Source organism: Gopherus flavomarginatus, chromosome 7 (genome assembly GCF_025201925.1).
Source record: "Gopherus flavomarginatus isolate rGopFla2 chromosome 7, rGopFla2.mat.asm, whole genome shotgun sequence".
NCBI lineage: Eukaryota > Metazoa > Chordata > Testudines > Testudinidae > Gopherus > Gopherus flavomarginatus.
Window position 1 is genome coordinate 114152501 of NC_066623.1, and position 14254 is coordinate 114166754.

A 14254-nucleotide genomic window follows, 5' to 3' on the forward strand; every position below is an offset into this window, starting at 1 on the left:
TATTGCATATTTCTCTGAAAACATCCACTCAATGTGCAGCAGCAGTGAAAAAAGCTAACTATGTTAGGAACCACTAGGAAAAGAACAGATAAAAACAGAATATTGTAATGCCAATATAGAAACCCATGATACGCCCAAGCCTTGGACACTTTGTCCAGTTCTTATAACCAATATCAGAAAAGATGTTAGAATTGAAACAGGTAAAGAAGGGCAACAAGCGACTGGGGTAGGAACAGTTTCCATACAAGGAGAAATTAAAGGCTGGACCTTTATGTTTAGAAAAGAGACAGCTAAGGAAGGATACGACAGAAGTCTATAAAATCACTTTCTCTACACCATTCATGAATAGGGGTGTGTTATTTACCCCTTCACATAACACAAGAACCAAAGGTCACCCAATGAAATGAATAAGCAGCACACACAAAGAAGTACTTCTTCACACAACACAGTCAAGCCTGTGGAAGTCATTGCCTGGGGGTGTTGTGAAGGCCAAAAGTATAACCAGATTTTAAAAAGAATTAGGTAAGGTCACAGAGGATAGATCCCTCAATGGCTACAAGCCATGAGGTCAGGGATGCCACCCCATGCTCTGGGTGTCCCTAAGTTTCCAGGTGTCCCTAAGCCTCCAACTGCCTGAAATGGGACTGGATGACAGAGAATGGTCACTTGAAATTGCCCTGTTCTGTTCATTCCCTCTGAATCATCTGGCATCAGCCACTGTCAGAAGACAGGCTACTGGGGTAGATGGACCATTGGCCTGACCCAGTACAGACATTTGTACGTTGGAAAATAATTTTGTTCAATCATGTTCAGAGTCTGGCACCTCAGATGCGCAATTGACAGCAACCTCCTGCCCACTGGATGGTAGGTGAAGAGAAAGGGAAGTTTGTACCCAACTATCTAAAGAGACAGACCACTGAAATAGTCTGGCCCCTCTGCTAGAAGGGAGTTCATCTTGCACTGTAATGAGACTCAGGTCAAGGAGGAGACCAACCAGCCACTCAGCAGTGCTGCACCAGCTCTACCCAAAGGCTAACTTGAAATAGAACCAACTGAAATTGCAAAGTAACTTCTCAACCAAGCAGGAAACCATAAATGTTGGTTAAATGTACTAGTTCAAAATATGTACTGGGTGTGCGGCGTTCGGAGGAGCACTATAGAGCACTTACAGCTGCAGAATATTGAGTGAAACAGCTGAGTAAGATTCTAAAAGTTACATTTGAGAGTTCTGTGGCACCTTATAGACTAACAGAAGTTTTGGAGCATGAGCTTTCGTGGGTGAATATCTGACGAAGTGGGTATTCACCCACGAAAGCTCATGCTCCAAAACTTCTGTTAGTCTATAAGGTGCCACAGAACTCTTTGCTGCTTTTACAGCTCCACACTAACACGGCTACCCCTCTGATATTTGAAAGTTAATAGCATACTGCACCTGCTACAACTGAAGTTACAATGTCCAGATAACAGTGATGGGGGTAGAGAAAAAAAAAAAAAAGATGCCTGGCTATCGATTCTCATGTCGCAGTGTCTAAGCTGTTCCACAAACGGATGTCTGAAAGGAAAACAAGTCAGCAGGTCTCTCTTAAATAAACCCTGTTAGCCAAAGCTCTCTGATTTACATTTTATACAATGTACAGATCAGAACCAGTGTCCAAAACGGGAAATGTTTCCAAATGGAGATTTTCCCAGCACCCAGTAAAAAGATCCCATTGGTGCCATATTGGGTTAGCAGCTACAGGTTATTAACACCTCCTGCAACGAATCAAGTACAGGAGATAGAACAGACTAGATAGACCACAGGTCTGCTCCAGTCCAGCAATCCCCATTTACAGCAAACATACCCGTGTATCAGAAACACCCCTTTACATCAGCAATCTAGAACAACTAGAATTACATCAATGGTGCAGACTACGAGCTGCTGCACAAACCAAGCCACTAACAATACCCCTTTCTCCACACTTGTGTTTGCCCCATTAAGTCACTCCTACACATTTCCTGCTAGGTGCTATCTTAGCACTGGGGCTTGCAGGTTCGCGCTTTCCTAGGGCTGAAAGCATGGAGCAACCAGAAAGTCCTGATTATAGCCCCTTTGTTTTCAAGTCTTTGCAAGAGAAAGGAGCTTCCCAAGCCCTGCCTCACTCCACACACAAATAAGCACACTACCCTTTTATAACAAGACTTGGGGTTTTATTCGGTCTTTTAGTTGTGTATCGTACATTCATTTGCCTTTCCTGGCCCTGATCTTCCTCAGGTAGAATTCTAGTTCCTTGCCTTCCAGAATATAGCCGTCTGCTCGGCCACACTGTCCAGGTCTGGAGGAGATGCAAGCTGCAATGAGAAGTCAGTCATTAGGTCAGGGAAAAAAAAACAGGAGCTACATTGCTACGGACTCTCACATCACAGTGTCCATTCAAACAAACTGGACTCTTTCTTACCCTCCACGGTCAACCTTTCTTGGCCTCTTCAAACAATTCAATATGTTAGTGAGCATCTCCCTGAAAGGATCCTACTCAGGCACAGCTGTGGGGCTATGCAAGTGTGAGGGGAAGATATGCACTAGTGAAGTCCTCTTCAGATTTCCAATTGTCATCATTTAAATTCAGTAGCAGAACTGGACAGTGTTCTCATCACCAGAAGACTTCAGAAAACCAGGCCACCCATGCACAACAGCAGATGGGCTTAACAAGCAACACCTTTCACCTAAGAAAGCTGCTCACCACAGAGAGGATGCGCAAGCAGCCTTCGGCCTTGTCTTCAGCACAGTACTGAATACACTACTAAGCCAAAGGAGAGCTTCTCCCATTGACTTAGCACTGTCTACCCCGGGGGTTACATTGGTATAACTACGTTGTTCAGGGGTGTGGATTTTTCACACCCCTGAGTGACATAGTTAGAACGATACAGGTCTGTAGTGCAGACTCGGCCTTAGGCTTTTCACAACACTGGCAAGTCTTACCAGAGAAAGGCTTATAGAGAATGACCACCAGCCAGGGCTGAGCAATTCCAGGAGCTGAACAAACATGCCAGCTGTGACGTGGGAAATTTTTCCTTTCCGCCAAGGCCAAAACTGCTGGACCCTCCAGAATCCAGACACACAAAAGGAAAGCTGTGGCTAATATCCGGTAAAAACATTTTACAGCTAGACGTGGAAGGATGTGTGTTTTTAAAATCGGTAGATGTCCATTTCACCATACAAGCACAAGCTGATGAAACAAACATTTCCAGCGACATTTCCAGCTAGTGCTATTTTAGAACTTCTTAACAGTTTGATTTAAAGATATTTACTTGGTAGATTTTGACACATGATGCTCATAATTTGTGTTTTAATGAATCTCACCATCTACGGTCATTAAATAATTACTACTGGCTAACACCCCCATAATTTCCTGCAACTGTGAAAAATTTAAAATAGATAAAAATACTTAAAAACAAACACAGATAACTGTCAAAATTATAAAAGTCGAGTTCTGCCAAGCCTACTTAAAACAGATGAACTCCCCCATCACTTTCAATCTGCACCTCTGCATGGCTTTATCAGGCTGGCTAATTCAGACAGGATTTTAGAAACACTAAGAACAGCAGCTTCTGCTCTGGCACCTTCTCTTTATGCCTGCATAGTCCACCGAGTTCTCCCTCCCTGGGGACTCACCAAGCAGCTTTCCCTGCTGGAATTGTTCCTCCAGGAGGCCGCTGATCTTGGCGTTCTTCTTCCGCTCATCATATTTCTTCTGGATCTTCTTTGAACGCTTTTTGTTTAAGATTTCCTCCTCTTCAGGAGTCTGAAACAAAGCCAAAGAAAGGACTGAGAATAGGCTGTGTTTAACTGTATAGCTGTCCACCTTTTTGTTGGAGGCCTCCCACTGTATTCCCCTTTTCGGCTCAGTGGCATAATCTGTATGTTCCTTCCAAGTTCAGAAAGGTTTATGCAGGAAAAGGTATGATTTTAGAGCACAGTATTCAATTGTCACGTCAGACAGAAGCCATTTGTATTGCCAGTACCACTTTGGTGAACACTACAGTGCAATAACCTTGGTTACAGTCCTAGCCCAAAACATGCCTGATCACGTATGGAGAACACAGGGTAGGAGAGGTGGCTACTGACAGTGAATGAGTGAAAGCAACTGTCCCCCGTCTCCCAGCAATGACTGCTGTTAGTCATTGTCCGTGCACATAGAACAGGCAACCTCTGCTAGCCAAAACCCTTAGATACGAGGCATGAATGCAACTACAACTCCATCCAGCCTTTGCAGTTTGACGACAGGGCCAAGGATCAGGCTCCACAAGGGATATGCTCTACACAGGCACATGAAACTCTTTCTACAGTTTGTCCTTTTGGAAGTCTGAACTATCCTCCTCCCCAAAAATCAACTTAATCTCCCTTCCCCCAATCACACAGACTGAAGTAATGATCTGAATGTGTCTCCAAACAATCAATCAGACAATGAGAACAGGCCAATCTTCACCCACTATCCAACAATAAACTGAACAGTCCAAACCCCCCCCCCCTTCCACCCCCCCCCCCCAAAAACCAACCCTCCATTGCAGGCAGGACCCAAATTCCTATGTAACTGACTAACATGCAGGAATCTGCTCTAGAAGCAGAAGCTTGTTCCCTGCAGCGAGGACCCAACTTGCCCCTGCAAAGTCTTCTTCAGCGTCACAAGTTGTCATCGCTCTCCATTCAGCAGCAGAACTGGACAAAGTTATCATCATCAGAAGACCAAGGAAGCTCTCAGGGGCAGATCCCTCCACTAATCTAACTCTGCCAGGTGCAAAATCCATGGGGATGGCTCTCTGGAACAACGGTTTTAAGGAACCAACATTCCCTTTGGAACGGCCATGCGACTCCAAATGAGAACATCTCAAAGGCTAGAATTGGTGGAATGTGATTCTGAGATATTTTGTATAAAACCGCTAAGGAGAACGGACAGCAGTGACTGGTATTAAGCAAGGCAGGAGCACAGTGCAGACTCTGCAATCCCTGCCCAGCAGGCAGACTGGCATGATTCACATAGCATCAAGAACAGATTTCTCAGCCCAGCACGTACCAGTTTAGCGCCCTTCTTGCGTCCGAGAGGCAAGGCATAGTGGGATTCATACCACTGTCGGAATGGGGTACTGTCAATGAGAATGATGCAGTTCTTCACCAGGGTCTTTGTCCGCACCAGCTCATTGTTGGAAGCATTGTAGACCACATCAATGATTCTGGTTTTGCGGGTGCAGCCTTGGAAAACAAAGGAATTAAACAAACTCCACACAAGCCAGACAAGCTTTTACACTGGATGCATCATAAACATGCAAAGCAGACAACACGGCATCTTCAGTGCTCAGTCCATGCTGGGAGCCACACCTCTTCAGAAGTTTATCCTCTAACTACTTGGCAAGTATTTTCAGTATATCCTTTCCTCTCCCAGTGTAGCCTATATGGGTTCAGGAAAGAGACCTGCAAACGGAAGGCTTAAATAAAGCACTAGATCAGGGGTCTGCAACCTTTCAGAAGCGGTGTGCCGAGTCTTCATTTATTCACTCTAATTTAAGGTTCCATGTGCTGGTCATACATTTTAACGTTTTTTAGAAGGTCTCAGTCTATATATTATATAACTAAACTAGTGTTGTATTGTAAAATAAACAAAGGTTTTCAAAATGTTTAAGAAGCTTCATTTAAAATGAAATTAAAATGTTGATCTTATGCTGCCGGCCTGCACAGCCCGCTGCTGGTCGGGGGTTCTGTTCACCTAGGCCAGCAGCGGGCTGAGCGAGGCCTGTGGCCAGGACACCAGCTGGCAAGGGTCCAGCAGCCAGAACCCCAGACCAGCAGCAGGCCGTGCGGGGCCGGCGGCCAGGACCCAGAGGGCTGGGTATGTGGGGGGGTGCAGGTGTCAGGGCAGAGGGGAGCCTGGGTATGTGTGTGGGTGCCAGAGTCAGGGCTAGAGTTGTTGGGAGGTGGGGGGATGTGGAGTCAAGCAGAGGGCTGAGTGTGTATGAGGGAGGTACAGGGCTCAGGGCAGGGGCCTGGGGTATGTGCGGGTCAGAGGGCAGTGTGTGTGTGGGGGGGGTCAGGGCTCAGGGGAAAGGGCTGGGTGACTGCCCCCCTAAGAACTCCCAACCCTCCTGCTCCTTGTCTCCTGACTACCCCCTCCTGGAAACCCTGCCCCCAACTGCCCTCCAGGACACCACCCCCTATCTAAGCCTCCCTGTTCCTTGTCCCCGGACTGGACCCTACCTATCCCCCGACTGCCCTGACCCTTAACCACACCCCCATCCCCAGCCAGATCCCCAGGACTCCCATGCCCCATCCAACCGCTCCCTGACAGGACCTCCAGAATTCCCAACACATCCAAACCCCCACCCGCCCCCGATCCCTGCCTGCCCCAACCCCTCTCCACACCCCTGCCTCCTGACAGGACCCCCAGAACTCTCAACTCATCCAACCCTCCCAGCTCCTTGTCTCCTGACTGCATGCTCCAGAGACCCCCCCCCCACCCTCCTTGCTCCCAGTCCCCTGACTGCCCTAACCTCTATCCACCCCGTGCCCCCTGACAGACCCTGGGACTCCCATGCCCCATCCAATCCCCTCTACTCCCTGAGTGCCCCTTCCAGAGACCCCCACCCCTAACCACCCACCCTCCCCATCCAACCCACCCTGTCCCCTGCCTGCCCCCACCCCTTATCCAACCACCCCAGCCCTGGACCCCTTACCATGAGGCTCCACACAAAGCTAGACATGCTGCTCTGCGGGAGCACACAGCCCCACCCCTCAGAGAGCTGCGCGTGGCGGCAGCAGAGCTCCGGTTGAGCGGGAAAGGTGTCTGCCTCCCCGCAGAGTGAAACGCTGCCCCACGGGAGTGCGCAGCCCCAACCCACAGAGCACTGCGCATGGCAGCAGGGCTCCAGTGGAAGGGAGAAGGCAGGGGAGGGGCCAGCAGCTTGCTGCGCTCCGGCCTGGGAGTGCAGACCCAGCGGCTTGCCGTGCCAGGAGAGTGGGGCCATTTGCCCACCCCGTGTGCACAGCTATGCTTCTGCTCCCTGCCCCTGCGAGGGGGAGTGGAGGGCAGAGGGCAGAGAACAGCGGGCTGGGCAGGATTTTTTATTGGCATGCTGGAGTCCTGGCAGGCTCCAGCATGCCATTAAAAATTGGCTCGTGTGCCGTCTTTGGCATGCGTGCCATAGGTTGCTGACCCCTGCACTAGATGCACAGGACCATGCTGGAGTTTACTCCTCCTCCTCCCCGGTCTCATTTGTGGAAATCAAACTTCTCATCTGAAAATTATTACCACACAAGTCACATAAAAGGCAAATGCAGAGAATCATGGCCCAATCCTGTGAATCCTTCCTACCATGGGTAATCAACCCCATGGAAGTGAATGGGACTCCCCCCACAGAAAGCACTACACTCTGTTTGCAGGATCAAGACTTTATTTCAGAATTTGAGCAGCAAGCTAGGTTTCCCACCCTCCACAGGCCTCTAGAGACCACAGATCACTCCACAGTGGGGTAAACCACAATTTTATGGTAGTTGTCATTTTGCTTTAATAAGTTTAGCAGTTGCCATCCCTGGGGACTCAAGTCTTTAATTTGTCCACAGGACAAGCACAGCAGCAATGCTGGCTTTCCCCACACTGCTCAGCAGTGCTGGCTCATGCCTGTTAGTTAGGGCATTCAATTTTTGGCCTCCCCCGCTGAGATTGCTAACAAGGGATGGGGATTTTCACAGTATGGATACTTCTCCACTAGTCACTGGAAAGAGACCATTTCCTCTCTACTTCATGTCAGACAAGCCACCTTTCAGTCATCATTAACCCACACCAGATTTACTATTTATTATTTGTATTACAGAAGCATCCAAAAAGACAGCCAAGATTGGAGTCCACTGGTCTCAACATGGCACAAGCAAAAGACTTTGCCTCCAGGAGTACTGATGACTGCAGTAGAGGGGTTGTATATCACCCTCCTCTCACCTTAATGCCTTACTCCTTTTTAAAACCTCTTCCCCACTCTCCAACCCTGTTGCAGGGCATTCTCCTTCAAAACCACCTGTTCCAGCAAACCATCAAGGACCTCACGCTCTCCTTTCTCCTTGACTGTTTTATCTTACTTTATTTAGATAACAAACACTTGGAACAGGGAGCACTTTCTGCTGAAAGCTGTAAATCTACACCAATGATTTGACAATCATCATTTGTTTTTAATGTGAAAACTCCATGATAGCTGCTCCCTGCCTGAGAGGAAAGTATCTGCAAGCAATGCACTCAGTGTAACTATGACATTCCTATCACTGTGAGCTTTACAGAGGCCTGCGAGACATCTAATAAGCCCACCTAAGGTCAAAGTTATCATCATCATTCACACTGCTTCAGAACCAAACACTGTACAGACAATCACATTGCTGAAGATCAGCATCCAAGCTGTTTGCTTGTATCATTCCTGCAATCCAGCAGTAGCACAGATGGCTGACACAGCAAGAAAAAGACAGGGTCACTTTCGAGATGCAAAAGGCCCGTGTTCTTATCTTTCTACTTACACTCAGAGCCCCAAGCGAAGTTGCCAACATCCAAGCGCAGAGCACGATATTTCTTGTTACCACCACGAACCCTCACTGTGTGAATTCGGCGTGGGCCAATCTGTAACAACAAAAACAGAGCTGCTAACAAAACAATAGGCTCAGGGGAGAGCAGACAGTGAGTTTCAGGTTGAAAGGCAATATGGTCAGTGTAACTATGACAGATCCTAGCATTGGCAGGTGCCGTAATTGCGACCAAAACGGTCCATAGTACCCACCTAAGGTGAAGTTCTCATCACTCCAATTGCCGACTAACCCACTAACGCTCTGAACTGACGTAATGCTGAAATCCCACAAGCAGGGGGGAAGTGCCACTGCTCAGAGGAGCACAGGCAGAAATTAAGGGTACTGACTGAGAAAGCAGGGCATTTTCACAAGCCCTTATCACTGCAGTATGCAACCAGAAACTAACACAGCATTTACTAAGCTGGCCAGGGCAGCAACATCCAGTTATCCCCAACGGCCAAACCCCCACCTTGGTGTTGGCGGGAGGTCGCCCCAACTCATACTTCCTCTTCTTGTGGTAGGGCTTCCTTTTGCCCCCAGTCTTGCGACGCTTGTGCCAGTTGTCCCTAGAGATACCTGGGTTAAACCAAAAAGCAGCAGCAGGTGAGATAGGCAGAGGAGCCCGCCCGACCGTACATCAGCGAGGCTCTGAGTACTCAGCTCTCCAAGGTTGATTTCCACACGGTGCATTCGGTCTAATGCAGCAATTAGAGAAGCTTCATCACGGATACTCAAGAGCCCCCCTCCCGGCAGCGTTCAGCAAACCCAGCACATGGCAATAAAGGAAACTGTCCCAGCCCAGACTGGGGCCTTCGCGACCACGAGCCCTGCACCCCAGCCCGCGCTCACACCCACCTGGGTGCAGGGCGAGTCAGGCTGCGCTGACGCCTCATGCCAGGGGACGGGGAACGGCGGCGGCTCCAGACCCGCAAGGCCGCACAGCCAGAGGGGGGCGGGGGGAGCTCTGGGGCTGCAGCCCCACGCCCAGGAGGAGGCAGCGGGCCCGCCCCGACCCCCGCCGCGCTAGACCCCAGCACCCTCCTTCCTCCCACGCCGCGCCCGGTCCCGCGCCGCCGGCCCCGCGGGCGGATGGCGGCGGATGGCGGCAGGCCCGGAGCCGCGGCCCTACTCACCCATCCCGAGCGGCGCCGGCTGCAAAGAGGGGCCGCAAAGGCTCACGGGGCGGTTTGTGGGGCCGAGATCTCGCGAGACACATACGTCATGCCGCCGAGTCCGGGAGGGCCACTGACTTACGACCTTCCCCGGCGACCCACGCACGTGCGGCTGACGTAATGGCTCGGGGACTACGTGGGTTCCGGGGGGGGAGCGTAGGCAGCGGTAACTCCCCGCCCCCTCCTAGGCCCCGGGCACGGCGCTCCGCTGGGCACAGACCCCCCAGGCCCGGGGGATGGACCCGCCGAGACCCCCCGGGCCAGGGCGTGACCCTCGAGTGACGGAGCTGGGCCTGCCCCTTGCCGCAGTGCGGGCCGCGGCTCCGCCCCGGGACCCCCCCGTCTCCAGTGACTGCCCCTAGAGAGACACCCCCGGGAGCAGCCCCCCCCATAACTGCCCCTAGACAGACACCCCCGGGAGCAGCCCCCCCCATAACTGCCCCTTCGATAGACACCCCCCGGGAACAGCCCCCCCATAACTGCCCCTAGAGAGACACCCCCGGAACAGCCCCCCCAATAACTGCCCCTAGAGAGACACCCCCGGGAACAGCCCCCCCTCCAACAACTGCCCCTTCGATAGACACCCCCGGAACAGCCCCCCCCAATAACTGCCCCTAGACAGACACCCCCGGGAGCAGCCCCCCCCATAACTGCCCCTAGAGAGACACCCCCCCCGGGAGCAGCCCCCCCTCCAATAACTGCCCCCTAGAGAGACACCCCCGGGAACAGCCCCCTCAATAACTGCCCCTAGAGAGACACCCCCGGGAACAGCCCCCCCCTCAATAACTGCCCCTAGAGAGACACCCCCGGGAGCAGCCCCCCCTCCAATAACTGCCCCTAGACAGACACCCCCCGGGAACAGCCCCCCCATAACTGCCCCTAGAGAGACACCCCCGGGAGCAGCCCCCCCTCCAATAACTGCCCCTAGACAGACACCCCCCGGGAACAGCCCCCCCCATAACTGCCCCTAGAGAGACACCCCCGGGAACAGCCCCCCCCCATAACTGCCCCTAGAGAGACACCCCCGGGAACAGCCCCCCCCATAACTGCCCCTTCGATAGACACCCCCCGGGAGCAGCCCCCCCTCCAATAACTGCCCCTAGACAGACACCCCCGGGAGCAGCCCCCCCTCCAATAACTGCCCCTAGACAGACACCCCCGGGAGCAGCCCCCCCTCCAATAACTGCCCCTAGACAGACACCCCCGGGAGCAGCCCCCCCCAATACCTGCCCCTAGAGAGACACCCCCGGGAGCAGCCCCCCCTCCAACAACTGCCCCTTCGATAGACACCCCCGGAACAGCCCCCCCAATAACTGCCCCTTCGATAGACACCCCCGGGAGCAGCCCCCCCCATAACTGCCCCTAGACAGACACCCCCGGGAACAGCCCCCCCCATAACTGCCCCTAGAGAGACACCCCCGGGAGCAGCCCCCCCTCCAATAACTGCCCCTAGACAGACACCCCCGGGAGCAGCCCCCCCTCCAATAACTGCCCCTAGACAGACACCCCCGGGAGCAGCCCCCCCCAATACCTGCCCCTAGAGAGACACCCCCGGGAGCAGCCCCCCCTCCAACAACTGCCCCTTCGATAGACACCCCCGGAACAGCCCCCCCAATAACTGCCCCTTCGATAGGACACCCCCGGGAGCAGCCCCCCCCATAACTGCCCCTAGACAGACACCCCCGGGAGCAGCCCCCCCCATAACTGCCCCCTAGAGAGACACCCCCGGGAGCAGCCCCCCCCAATAACTGCCCCCTAGAGAGACACCCCCGGGAGCAGCCCCCCCCCAATAACTGCCCCTAGACAGACACCCCCGGGAACAGCCCCCCCATAACTGCCCCTAGACAGACACCCCCGGAACAGCCCCCCCAATAACTGCCCCTAGAGAGACACCCCCGGGAGCAGCCCCCCCCAATAACTGCCCCCTAGAGAGACACCCCCGGGAGCAGCCCCCCCTCATAACTGCCCCTAGACAGACACCCCCGGGAACAGCCCCCCCTCCAACAACTGCCCCTAGAGAGACACCCCCGGGAGCAGCCCCCTCCCAATACCTGCCCCTTCGATAGACACCCCCGGGAACAGCCCCCCCATAACTGCCCCTTCGATAGACACCCCCGGGAACAGCCCCCCCCAATACCTGCCCCTTCGATAGACACCCCCGGGAACAGCCCCCCCATAACTGCCCCTTCGATAGACACCCCCGGAACAGCCCCCCCAATAACTGCCCCTAGAGAGACACCCCTGGGAGCAGCCCCCCCCAATACCTGCCCCTTCGATAGACACCCCCGGGAACAGCCCCCCCCATAACTGCCCCTTCGATAGACACCCCCGGAACAGCCCCCCCCAATAACTGCCCCTAGAGAGACACCCCCGGGAGCAGCCCCCCCTCCAACAACTGCCCCTTCGATAGACACCCCCCGGGAACAGCCCCCCCCAATAACTGCCCCCTAGAGAGACACCCCCGGGAGCAGCCCCCCCTCCAACAACTGCCCTTTCGATAGACACCCCCCGGGAACAGCCCCCCCCATAACTGCCCCTAGACAGACACCCCCGGGAACAGCCCCCCCCATAACTGCCCCTAGACAGACACCCCCGGGGACAGCCCCCCCCAATAACTGCCCCTAGACAGACACCCCCGGGACCAGCCCCCCCTTCAACAACTGCCCCTTCGATAGACACCCCCGGGAACAGCCCCCCCCATAACTGCCCCTTCGATAGACACCCCCGGGAACAGCCCCCCCCATAACTGCCCCTAGACAGACACCCCCGGGAGCAGCCCCCCCTCCAATAACTGCCCCTAGAGAGACACCCCCGGGAACAGCCCCCCCGTCTCCAGTGACTGCCCCTAGACAGACACCCCCCGGGAACAGCCCCCCCTCCAACAACTGCCCCTAGAGAGACACCCCCGGGAGCAGCCCCCCCCAATACCTGCCCCTTCGATAGACACCCCCGGGAACAGCCCCCCCATAACTGCCCCTTCGATAGACACCCCCTGTCATAAACAGATAGCTAAGGGTTAATGTCTCTTTCACCTGAAGCACCTGACCAGAGGACCAATCAGGAAACCGGATTTTTTCAACTTTGGGTGGAGGGAACTGAGTGTTTTTGTCTTTGTTTCTGGCTGCCTGCTTGCTCTGAGCTTTGGAGAAGTAGCTCTACTTTCTAGTCTTCTGTTTCTAAGTGTAAGGACAAAGAGATCAGCTAGTAAGTTATATGGTTTCTTTCTTTGGTATTTGCATGAATATAAGTGCTGGAGTGCTTTGATTTGTATTCTTTTTGAATAAGGCTGTTTATTCAATATTCTTTTAAGAAATTGCCCTGTATTGTGTCATCTTGATACAGAGAGACTATTTGTATTTTTTCTTTCTTTTTTATATAAAGCTTTCTTTTAAGACCTGTTGGAGTTTTTCTTTACTTCAGGGAAATTGAGTCTGTACTCACCAGGGAATTGGTGGGAGGAAGAAATCAAGGGGAGATTTGTGTGTTGGATTGCTAGCCTGACTTTGCATTCCCTCTGGGGGAATAGGAAAGTACTTTTTGTTTCCAGGATTGGGAACAGAGAGGGAGATTCACTCTGTTTGGGTTCACAGAGCTTGTGTCTGTGTATCTCTCCAGGAGCACCTGGAGGGGGGAAGGGAAAAAGGATTATTTCCCTTTGTTGTGAGACTCAAGGGATTTGGGTCTTGGGGTCCCCAGGGAAGGTTTTTCAGAGGGACCAGAGTGCCCCAAAACACTCTAATTTTTTGGGTGGTGGCAGCAGGTACCAGGTCCAAGCTGGTAACTAAGCTTGGAGGTTTTCATGCTAACCCCCATATTTTGGACGCTAAGGTCCAAATCTGGGACTAAGGTTATTACATGGTGTGCAGCTGGTGGGACTAGAATCCAGAAGCCAGTAGGAATATTATATTTTTCTTTTCTCTGCTAAGGGCTTTTTAGCAGAGAGAAACAGTTGGTTTTAAAAGGGAACCAGAGAGAATTTTTTTTTTTTTCTTTTCTGCTCTCTCTCGCAGTTTGTGGCTTGCATGTTAAGCGAGAAGCCATTAAGAACCTGTTAAGGGTCTTTTGTCATGCAATAGCCCTCCCATTAGGGGGCAAGTACCAGCACTTATAGGCTTGCAAATAAAGTGGTTTTTCTGGTTTCCCTTCATTGAACATTAGCTAGAGAGAGAAAAGGAAAAAAGCACTGTTGCTAGGCAGACTCCAGGAGGCAACAGAACCTGCAGTTCAGAAGATAAACACCGGAGGGCACCCCAACACAAGAAACAGGAACCATGACTTCTAAGGCAAAAATTGACGCCGAAGGACAAATCAAAGAAGCTGAACACAGGCGACAACTGGAAATAAAACAAAAAGAGATGGAGATGAAAGAAAGAGAAGAACAGATCAAAGAGGCAGCCTACCAAAGAGAACAGGCAGCCTACCAAAGAGAACAGGCAGCCAAAGAGGCAGCCAAGGAGGCAGCACACAAAAGAAAACTAGAAGAAGAGGAGGTGGCCCACAGAAGGAAGCAAGAAGA

General features: G+C 52.5%; 1 protein-coding gene and 5 non-coding genes across 6 annotated transcripts; all 6 read right to left on the reverse strand.

Moving 5' to 3' along the window:
* Window positions 1–884: 884 nt before the first annotated feature.
* Window positions 885–1013, reverse strand: LOC127056062 (small nucleolar RNA SNORA35). Its single transcript, XR_007775705.1, has one exon. It is a non-coding gene; the product is annotated as a small nucleolar RNA SNORA35 (small nucleolar RNA).
* Window positions 1014–2165: 1152 nt separating this feature from the next.
* On the reverse strand, window positions 2166–9812 carry RPS8 (ribosomal protein S8). Its single transcript, XM_050961267.1, has 6 exons — window positions 9700–9812; window positions 9036–9142; window positions 8522–8621; window positions 5049–5224; window positions 3650–3779; window positions 2166–2328 (listed from the first exon to the last, which is right to left on the reverse strand). The coding sequence occupies exons 1-6, from the start codon at window positions 9701–9703 to the stop codon at window positions 2219–2221; spliced, it is 627 nt and encodes a 208-aa protein (XP_050817224.1). The 5' UTR covers window positions 9704–9812; the 3' UTR covers window positions 2166–2218.
* LOC127056043 (small nucleolar RNA SNORD38) lies at window positions 2567–2637 on the reverse strand. Its single transcript, XR_007775687.1, has one exon. It is a non-coding gene; the product is annotated as a small nucleolar RNA SNORD38 (small nucleolar RNA).
* LOC127056113 (small nucleolar RNA SNORD38) lies at window positions 4647–4719 on the reverse strand. The gene has a single exon (XR_007775753.1). It is a non-coding gene; the product is annotated as a small nucleolar RNA SNORD38 (small nucleolar RNA).
* LOC127056044 (small nucleolar RNA SNORD46) lies at window positions 8701–8806 on the reverse strand. The gene has a single exon (XR_007775688.1). It is a non-coding gene; the product is annotated as a small nucleolar RNA SNORD46 (small nucleolar RNA).
* LOC127056112 (small nucleolar RNA SNORD55/SNORD39) lies at window positions 9216–9300 on the reverse strand. The gene has a single exon (XR_007775752.1). It is a non-coding gene; the product is annotated as a small nucleolar RNA SNORD55/SNORD39 (small nucleolar RNA).
* Window positions 9813–14254: the final 4442 nt, after the last annotated feature.